Raw genomic sequence first — 10,997 nt, 5'->3', positions numbered from 1 at the left:
GCCCAGATGTTCTGAAGGTGCGGGGCGGAATGTACGGGGAGAGGCGGTCCTTCAGGTATCCTGGGCCCAAGCCATTTAGGGCTTTATAGGTCATGACCAACACCTTATATTGTGCCCGGAAGCGAATAGGCAGCCAATGCAGATCTTTAAGCACCGGTGTAGTATGGCTGGCCCTGGAAGTACCAGTGACCAGCCTGGCTGCCATATTCTGTACCATTTGTAGCTTCCGGGTTTGGTATAAGGGTTGCCCCATGTAGAGTACATTGCAGAAATCCAATCTTGAGGTTACCAGAGCGTGTACTACCATTTCAAGGTCCCTCTGGGCCAGGTATGGGCGCAGCTGGCGAATAAGCCGAAGCTGATAACAGGTGTTCTTGACTGTCGCATTCACCTGAGCAGACAGGTGAAGCGACGAGTCAAGAAGCACCCCCAGACTGCGCACGGAGTCCTTCACAGGGAGCGTGACCCCGTTCAGGACAGGTGGAACCACCGCCATTCCTGGACCAGGAGAACCTATCACTAGTACCTCCGTTTTCTCTGGATTCAATTTGAGTCTGTTTTCCCTCATCCAGCCCATTACCGACTCCAGACAGGCCACGAGAGGAGAGACGCCATCCTCAGTCACTGCATCAGTCGGAGACATAGAGAAAATTAGTTGGGTGTCATCAGGGTACTGATAACCCCGCGCCCCATGTCTCCGGATGATCTCTCCCAGCGGTTTCATGTAAATGTTAAATAGCATAAATCTACTCACATGGGAGTTTAATTGTTTTAGTTATTTATATATTTATTGTATTTATTACCAAGGAGCCCAGGTGAGCTATGATTTTTGCTGCCTGCCTGACAGAGAGAAAATTCCCTGCTTTGCGTCAGTTTAATTTTTGTTGTGCCTTTAACTTAGGCTGCATCCGTACTGCAGAAATAATCTGGTTTGACACCACTTTAACTGTGATGGCTAAGTGCTATGGAATTCTGGGAACTGTAGATCTGTGAGACCTTCAGCCTTCTCTGTCAGAGAGCTCTGGTGACACAATAAATTACAATTCCCAGGATTCCCTATCACTGAGCCAGGGCAGTTAAAGAGGTCTCAAAGCGGATTATCTCTGCAGTGAGGATAAAGCCGGAGGGGGGGACCAGATGTCCTAACAGTATAGCACAGCAAAATGTAGGGCATTCAAGGAAAATGTAGGGCACGGCCACACACAAGATAAAACCACTCATGTAAATGTTAAAGTAAATTCACACTTCTTATGCTCAAAATGGAAGCCATTTTGACATTCCTCCTGGACAGAAGACTGAAATGGAGGGCATGTCTTGGAAAAGGAGGACGCCTGGAGCTCAAAACATGCTTAGTCATGACATTCCTCCTGGACAGAATAGGCTGGAATGGAGGGCGTGGCCTGGAAAAGGAGGAGGAGGAGGAGCCTGGTTGCCCTGGGATACAGCCCTGTAAAGGGAAGGGCTTCGCTATATTTTGTGCGCATGTTCGAAAGACGCGGCGCATGCGCAGAAACGACTCTTCCGGGGATCGTTTTCCTTTTCGGGGGTTTCCGTGTAGAAGAAGTGTACCAGGCCCCGGAACCTGGATGGAAAAATTACGAGCGAGCCGGAAAGCTCGATGAATAGCCCTCCATACAGGTTGCGGGGCCCTGTTGCTGTGGGAGAGGCCTGGTGCATGGCGGTCAGGCGGCGGACTCGGGCCTCGGCAGGTCGGTGCCCAGAGGGAGGCTGGGACTAGGGTCCCTGAGGGAAACGGCATAGAAAGCGGGGTAGAGTAGGCTTCCTTCCCCCTCCTCCTCCGTCCTTGTTCTCTTCGTCTTTCCTCTCGGTTCCTTCTCTTCCAGGTCTGGCTGCATCCGCGCTGCAGAAATAATTCACTTTGAGACCGCTTTAAACTGCCCTGGGGAATCCTGGGAGTTGTAGTTTTGTGAGACATTGAGCCTTCTCTGACAAAGAGAGAGAGGGGGAGGGAGGTCTGGTGCTACGACAAACTACAAATCCCAGGATTCCCCAGCGCTGATCCAGGGCAGTTAAAGCGGTCTCAAAGTGGGTTATTCCTGCAGTGTGCTTTGGACCTTCCTCACACTCCTCCCATCTGAGGAAGTAAACCCCTTCCTTTCAGATTGAGATTGCATTTGTTTCCTTTCCTCTTCCTGTAATGATTCAACAAGTTTTATCTCTCCACACCCCACAAAAACCCCACTTTCTTGCTTTTAGCCTTCTTGAAACTGTATTTATTTTTGGATAAACATTTTAATTTGATATTATTATTATTATTATTACTACTAAAGTTTACTTATATAGCGACATAAGCTTTGCTCAGCGCTTTACACAATAGTTAAAAAATGCAAGATATGTCTAAGATATGTTTTGTATTTTGTTTTGTATATCTTTTGCCTTGTTGTAACCCGCTTTGATCTACCCTGGAAAAGCGGGCTATAAATAAACATTATTATTATTATTATTATTATTATTAAGAGAAAAGATAGGTTTTTGTTTTGGCTGAAGAGCAGGGTAAAAATAAATAATAATAATAATAATAATAATAATCATTATAAGATAAAACCAGCCCACGACATACAATCTAAAATCACAAAGCACAACGTTTTTAAAAAATGTATTCATTAAATTTTAGCTCTAAAGTCTTTAATTCGGACTTGAAACTTGACTAAGGAAGTAATAGTCCGCAAATGTTTGGGGAGGAGAGCAGGTATATAAATAAAATGATATATAGATTTAGATATAGATAGATAGATTTAGGACAGTGGTTCTCAACCTTCCTAATGCTATCGTGACCCTTTAATATACACTCATCCCTCCATATTTGAGGCTTTGACCTTTGTGGATTTGATTAATATGTTCTCTCTGGGAATATCTAGGTCCTCCAGTGCAACTCTATGGTCAGTTTTAACTAAAGGTTGCACTGAAGGACCGAGAGATTCCTAGAGATCATACTTTACTAGGCATTTGAATCTCCTCCAGGGCAGTTTCTATGGTCAGTGTCTCTTGTGTTGCCCACTTAATATGAATTAAACCAGTATCAGAGGAAAATGTCACAAATTGAGGGTATTTGGAATGACTTACAGGGGTGTTTTTCCCAATGGGCTCCGTCAGCCAGACTGAGGGAACACGGCCTCAAGCTTGTGAGTCAATGGTACACAACCCCAATAAATCTGATTTATATATACATGGCTGTATATGATAGCCGAAAACCCCACAAAAATATGGATGCCGGCTGTGAAAGCCTTCGACTTGACATCAGATGTAGTTATCATCAATTGAGGACCCCTGGCTCATTTTTCTGAGGCCAGTGATTCCATAGCACATAAGCAATGATTATGTGGACTTTGTAGTAGTCTTGCTGCCAGTAATTGCGTAGAGTCGGAAGGGCCAAAATGTTTTATCTGTTGCCCAGTAGAAATATAAAGTTCGGTTTATAATTTATGATGTGTGACATTGTTTATTTCATGTGCAAGTAACACTACAGAAGTATGTGCTATACCATTTTCCCATGCATGTTTGTAAACAGGCGCGATGTTCTAAAAATGTCTTTTATATTTCCCTATTTTTATACACTGGCCATGCAGCAATTAGAAGTACAGCTGGAGACATTAAGTCTACTGCTTCTCTGTTGATGTGTACAGTTGCTTTGTGATTTCCTATCTGATGGCTTATTGTTGGATTTTTTATACTATTATTATTATTATTATTAAACTTTATTTGTGAAGTGCTGTAGCTGTACACAGTGCTGTACAAAAAATCAAATAGAAGAATATCTAAAGATAATAACAAATAGATAAAACAATAGATAATATTATAAAATAGAATGGAATAAAAAATACTAGCATCCAAAATTCACAAAACAGCAATGCCTTTATTGGCCGACCAAGGTATTGTTGTTTTATGGACTAGGGATGTTATTGTACTTTGCTGTATGCCCAACTCAGCTACCCCTGGAGATGCCTGTCGGATTTATTGTTGTTGTAACATATTATTAACCTTTCAAAATAATTTTTAGAGCGCTGGCTATGCTGTGTGAGACTGATACTGGTTTTGGACCCAAAGTCTGTTTAACTAGGAAGGAAACTCTTGCTGGTTATGTGTCAACACAAAAGGTGCTAAAGTTGCATGCATTATCTTTTAATAATGAATATAACACTTTAAGAGCAATTTTTTTTCTGGTAGAGTCCTGTAGTCTGTCTAGGGCCCCATTCTCATAGTCCATTTGCTCTGGATAGAACTGGGCAGATCTGGTTGCCCCCATACTGAATCTTCCCGGAAAGAAGTTCGTACTACCCTTTACCTTGATTGATGCAATTTGCCCCCCTGAAGTTCACATTTGCAGTACTGTTTTAAAATGGGGCCTCCATTGTTGTCAGTCAAATTCACTTCCGCTTTTGTCAAAGGTGACATATCCTACAGCCTTTGACCAACCGAATGGGTGCTTTCCCACCTCCTTTTTTAAAAAAAAAAACTGGCGGCAGTGTGCGCATATTCTGTCAACTTGTCAAATTTAAAAACCTCCAGGTGTGAGTGTGTGTGTTGTTGTATTTGAGTCATTACAGATTATAGCAACCCTAAAACGACCCCATCCTGTGGTTTTCTTGGCAAGACTGGTTCCAAGGAGATTTGCCATTGCCTTTCCCCTGAGGCTGAGAGAGTGTGACTCCCCCAAAGTCATGGGTTTCCACAGCCTTCTTCCCTCTGAATGCCAGCCTCTAGCTTCCCCTTCGTTTCCAGCCCAGCATTTCCTCCTCTTTGGAACCTCATCCCTTCCCTTCCAGCCCAATTCCACCTCCCCCCATACCATCCTCTTCCCGTCACAACAACAACAACAACAACAATAATACCTCAGCTCAGAAGGCCATCTCTGCATCCTCTTTGCTTTCCCTCCGATTGCCACCTCAGAATCCCTTACATACGCATATACATATGTAGCAAAAGCATTCACACATTGTATCAATTTGCCAAATTTAAAATGAAACACAAACATTCATATATTCTGTCACATACACACACAAAAATAATTTTAAAAATGCCACTTGCAAAGTGAGGTGCCGTGCCGGCAGCAAGCAAACGAAAGGGAAATGTAGCACAAGCAGACACATTCTATCAATATGTATCAACCTGTAAAAAAGCATTTGCATAATCTGTCAAAAATAAAATTACAAGAGAGAGAGAGAGAGAGAGAAAGCTGCCTGCGAGAGGGAGGCATGTTCTGCCCTCTGCCCCCCCTCCGACCTAAATCCCTCCCCTGAACTTGACCCAATCATGACCGGGGCCAAGTTCACATTTGCCGGCAGCAGGGAAGAAACAGGTTTTCCTAAAAGACATGGGAAATAATCCACTTTCGGAAAAAACACTGTAAGGGGGATTTGCCCTGGATCAGGTGTAAAAGACCCTAATTCTGATGTGTTTAAACCTGTGCCAGTGGGAACTTCCAACTTTTAATCTGGGTTACAATTCGATTCAAAAGATAGGCTGAATGGCCCCTAGGATAGTGTCCTGTGGCCAATGTTGGTTGACCAGGTACATAAGTAGGACATGATGGGAACATCCCTCCCTTGTCTGAGTACAGGCATGCTGATGCTGAAAGTAGGACTCTCATTTAACTATACGTTTTATCAGAGTAGAGGGATTCCAAGCACATTTTATACACAAGATAAGCAGAAGTTTCGAGAAAATGCAATATAAGAACTTCGTAGTGTATGTTTAATTCTGTCTCAGAGAATAGCCTTCCATTTGAGTATATGTCGCAAGGCCCACCATCAGAGCAGATTGGATAATTTGGGCCTACAGGCAATGTCTCTTTCTGATGGGGCAACAATCTATATTCAACAAGATGCCAGTGACAAGTCACCTTGGTGCTGGTGCAGCTGTCCTGGTGTGGTTAGGTGATTATGATATGATTATACACTCATCCCTCCACATTCACGGCTTTGACTTTTGCAGATTTGATGATTCATTGATTTTGTTAATATGTTCTCTAGGAATATCTAGGTCACCCAATGCAACTCTATGGTCAACCTTAACCAAAAGTTGCACTGAGGGACCTAGAGGTTTCCAGAGAGAACACTCCACTAGGCATTAGTAGCTCCTCCAGCTCAATTCTGGGTCAGTGTCTGTCAGATGTTGACCACAGAGTTGCACTGGAGGACCTAGAGATTCCTAGAGAAGTGTTCTCTCAATTAAAAACATAGCGTTTTTGTTATTTGTGGTTTTCCCACATTCACAGGGATCTTGTGCCCCTAACCCAGCGAATGTGAAAGGATGAGTGTATTCTCAAAGCATGCGGCAGCATTTAACTACAGTTAAAGTATTTTACTAAACCAATTTGTGATTTTGTGCCTATTTGAATTAATAATAATAATAATAATGCAAGACAAAACTGTAATAGAGCTTTTTTCCATTCGACAGAATGGGAACTAGATATGATTTTTGTGGCACATTCATGTTAGATGTTAACTTCTTAAATATTTAGAGCTTGCTGCTGCTCCTCTGTCTCATGAAGTGCTCTTGCTGTTCAGATATGTGTCTGAATCAGGTTTGTGCCAGTTCACTTGATCCTCAGTGGCCTATCCACAGAAGGCAAAATTTGGAATCTACAAAAAGGGCACTTACTGGCAGTTATGAGGGGGAATGTGAAATCCTCTATTAAAATAAGATTGCAAATAATATCTTCCTTAAAGCCATTTAAAATTTGCATGATAATACAGGGGAGATACTACTAAAACTGAATGTTAGCTAGAGACTAAAGAAATTTACTTCTTTGTAACTTAAAAAAAGTATTTACATTCAAAAGGAATCTCAGTTACGTATAATAGTGTTGCAGTGTAATAAAAGCAAGAAAATAAAAACATAAAAGGAGGAAAAATTACCACAGCTATAAAAGCTGATCAAATGTCTGAATGTAAGTCCATTTGTACATTTTGTCTATACTGTCAGGGATGATGGGAGTTGTAGCTCTTCTACCTCTGGCTCGAACTCACCACCTGGTTGTGCACCGCGCTGACCAGTTTTGGCCAGTGGTTATAGCTTAGCAAAAGTTACAGAGAACAGGCTGAAGACCCTGACAAATTCTCCCAGCCTTCTCACTCTTGCTTCCACAGAAGTCTTCACCCTTCTTCAGGATCCAGCTGGTTCTTGTAGCTTCACCCAAGACACCAGACAACTCAGTAGTCTTATATAAAAGATCTACTTTATTCTACTATATACAGCTCCAAACTATCCAACACAACAATACTCTACTCCTCTCTATCCACTACTACAACCCACAAAATACATTGGGATGCATAGTCATTATTATAGTCAATGCAAGATACCACCCACTGTTGTCTGTTTCCACCCAGTAGGCGTGTACATCATTCTCATTGGTTCTCTTGGTTCATCCTACAATTAATGATTTCATCATCTCAGCCTTGACCACTTAACAATTGTCAGGTGTGTCCAATTATCCACTTTACATTTCTTGTCCTTGGCATTCAAGACTTGTTAATTGTATTACCATTTACACCTGTGTGGTTCTCAATTGGCTTCTGCTGAGTCATCCTGACTCTCACATACATGTTTTATTTCATTTACTGTATATCCCATGTTGCTTTTTCCTTAACATATACAACATTCTTTCAAATGTGGCAAGCATTGTTTGATCTTCTGTCCATTGGATCACAGGTGGAGAAAAATTATCTTTCCTGTAAGGTAGCAATCTTTTAGGGTGTCACAAGGATGTGAAAAATCCACTTCCATTTTTAGTTTCCAAGAAACAGGTAAAAAATTAAAACAAACATGCACATTCCTGAATATCAAGGAACATTCCAAACCCAAATTTATTTGTGTGATTACTTCCTCTCAAAATGTAGCTACTATGGAACAACTGCAAAACATATGTGTTAGGGAAAAGTTAGCAACAATTTGTTGATCTAGAAAGCCCTTTTTTGAATAGAAGGGTGGCAAGCAATACACCTGAAAGAGCAATTTCTGCTCTATAAGATGTCTTGAGTTCTCCATTCCATTCTTGCTGTAAACCTCAATTGTCATATTTATTTATAGATAACAGACATAAGTTAATATCAATAATGAACAATTGGTTCCAGAGGCATTTGTTAGAAGAATTCTCAAATATTTAAAGTGATTTTTAAAATTTCCATCATTTCCACACCTTAAGAAAATAAGATGACTGATGCAGATTAAAATAACAGTATCATTTATTAAGTTGTGTCAGGTATGTCTGTGTAAAAGTCTTTATATCTTTATCTGATACAGGCGAGAAGCTAATTGAAGAACAAGTGACTGAATCTGAAGATGGATCCACAGCTTTTGTCCAACACATAACAATGCAGAAAGGTGAGATGAACTTGCTGGAATGCTTACTGTATTCTTAGAGGCTTTTGCTGATTGCAAAGTCTGTGTGATTCCTTTCTTTTTAGTTTTCTTAGCTCCTAAAATTTGCATCAAGCAGTTGTAAATGCATATACAATTGGCCCTCTGTTTTCATGGGAGATCTGTCCCAATTGATTTCAGTGTTCTAGTGGATTCATAAAGATGGCACCATGACATCATGTTCCCAAAGGTAGTTATCAGTCTTGGAAACTTCTATTCAGTGTACTTGGTAAAATAATTCATAGCCATCTACATGTTTTTGTAGATGTGATTGTTTGTCCATTTAAAAGAAGTACAACTTATTTGGAACATTTTGCTTACCCCTGCCATCCAATATTAGCAATGGAAAAGATGTGTTGCCATTTATCAGGTGGAGGGCTGGGAATGAGCAACAGCCTGAAGTCTTTCCTTCTCCCCTCTTTATGGGTCAATCCAGCTTTGAAGTGATCAGTGAAAACCATAGTTTTCTAGTTTGCATATAAACTATGCTTTGAGGAAGGCAGGAAACTTTCTATTAAGAGAACAGATAGGCAGAACATGAGCTTGTTACCATGCCTTGGGGGATTGGGACATTGACCCATGCTTGTATTCTCCTATATAGTTTCCATATAGCTATAAGGAATGTGCTACTCTGATCAAGAACATAGTACCCTGCAAATTTTTCCTAGTTGCTCTTCAAACAAATCAAAGTTATGAGGACATATATTTAAAAAGATGTCTGCATAATTTCCAGTTACCCTTTAATTGTGGAGCAAGTTGCATATTGCAGTCTTTAATCGTAAATAGAATTGGAACATATATCTTGATATATAAAGACTGAAATTTGAACTACAGTTGAGTTCTTTTCCATTTATGCTCTTAACTCTTCATTTTTTACCAGCTGTAATGGTTGAGAGGTAGATAAATAGCAGTAAAAGCTGACATGTGCTTCTTCATTGTTTGTGGTCCATTCCAGAGGGTTATGACCCCAACACCCTGGAAGCAATCCAACGGGAAGATGGATCCACACCTTTTGTACACCATCCTGTTTCCATGCCAATGGGCAGTGCTGTCTTGGCAGTAGAAGCTGATGTGGAGCTAGAGGAATTGGCTGCTGGGAAGAAAGATGATGCCTTTGACCTTGATAACATTACTGCCTTCAAGGACTATGCAAACAAGGTGAGGATATGTTGTTTGTTTCCTGTGGAATTCTAAGCATGGCATGATTCAAGTACAGTTGGCCCTCCTTATATACAGATTTTTATACATGGATTCAAGCATCCTTGGCTTGAAAATATTCATAAAAAGTATAAATTTAAAGTATCAAACCTTGATTTTTCCATTTTATATAAGGGACACCATTTTGCTATGCCATTGTATTTAATGGGACTTGAGCATACACGGATTTTGTTATTCATGGGGGTTCCTGCAACCAAACCCCAGCGGATAACAAGGGCCCACTGTAATTGTGCTTCCTGATGACATGAGTGTGCTGTGGCAGTGGCATAATAGCTAATTCAAGCTATATAGATATGATGGGTATTTTTCTGAGTTTCACTAGAAAAGAGTATACAGTATTTTTGTTTTCACCCTTCAGGTAGTGAATGGCAATTTATGAAAGGATGCCAGGTTTGCCTTGTGCCAAGTGACTATGACCTTGCTTTGACTAAATACTAATTTTATACTACTCAAGAGACTGGTTAAGTATTAAGATTCTGTGTTGTAAGTCTGTAAGGAAGTATAGGGAATAGTTAAGCACCTTCCATGTCCAGGCCAGTGTTCCCTTCAATGTTCTTTGCCCAGATGAGGAGATTTATTTGCCATTAGTGTGCAAACACATAATCTTCATCCACTGTGTTTCTGCCAAACCTCTTTATTTACAGACTGTATTACTTTTAGGAATAATCTGGTACGGATTGGGTATTCCTAATCTGGAAATATGAAATCCAAAAACTGCAAAAAACTGAAATTGTTTGCTGCCAGCCACCCATTTCTACTTTAGAGGTGGTGGCAGTGTTGCTCCTGCTCATATGTCTCTCAGATCCTAGGTCTCTCTCTAGCTTCATGTGTCATAGATAAAAAAAAATAGAAAACATACAAGACGTGCAGTAGAAGAGAGACTCAACTGGAGAGAGGCACATGAGGGTCTGTGAAATAACAGGAAGCTTGGATTCTCACCTATCCCACTCTTGGATTCCCCATGTTTCACAGATCCTCACCTTCTTTCCAGCATGTCTCTCTCCAGTCTCACAGCTCATGCATCTCTGTCACCAGCCTCACAAATACAGTACATTGTAAGCTACTTATGTTGTGTCTTGTGTTTTGTTTATTATGTATATGCAGATACAAATATTGTAAAATATTTAAAAACTGAAATACAAAACATTTCTAGTCCCAAGCATTTCATATGAGGGGTATTCAACCTCTATTATATCCTTGCAGCCACTTGTTGAGGAAACCATTGTCAATGCCATTGCAAAGATCAGCAACTCTAGTTGATAAATAAATCTACTGCCAAGAATTTAAAAGTCACAGCTGATATCCTAATCACTGCACTTTGTTAGTTTTTCTTTCTTCAGAATTTTTCTACAGTGTATAGTTTTGGTTTCACATGGCCTGAGACTTATCCTGAAAATACA

The 10,997-nt window shown here is 40.6% G+C and overlaps 1 protein-coding gene across 3 annotated transcripts in view; it reads left to right on the top strand.

Moving 5' to 3' along the window:
* Positions 1 to 1,537: 1,537 nt before the first annotated feature.
* ZNF76 (zinc finger protein 76) overlaps positions 1,538 to 10,997 on the top strand; it is a 33,940-nt gene continuing 24,480 nt past the window's right edge. Inside the window, exons 1-3 of one of the 3 annotated variants that reach the window (XM_042463786.1) lie at positions 1,538 to 1,709; positions 8,263 to 8,343; positions 9,335 to 9,537. In XM_042463786.1, coding sequence (XP_042319720.1) covers positions 1,619 to 1,709; positions 8,263 to 8,343; positions 9,335 to 9,537 — 375 coding nt within the window. In that variant the 5' untranslated portion in view covers positions 1,538 to 1,618. The other 2 variants (XM_042463788.1, XM_042463787.1) reach the window with 2 other exon arrangements.

The sequence above is a fragment of the Sceloporus undulatus genome, chromosome 4, assembly GCF_019175285.1.
Source record: "Sceloporus undulatus isolate JIND9_A2432 ecotype Alabama chromosome 4, SceUnd_v1.1, whole genome shotgun sequence".
NCBI lineage: Eukaryota > Metazoa > Chordata > Lepidosauria > Squamata > Phrynosomatidae > Sceloporus > Sceloporus undulatus.
This window is presented reverse-complemented; position numbering and strand designations above follow the sequence as displayed.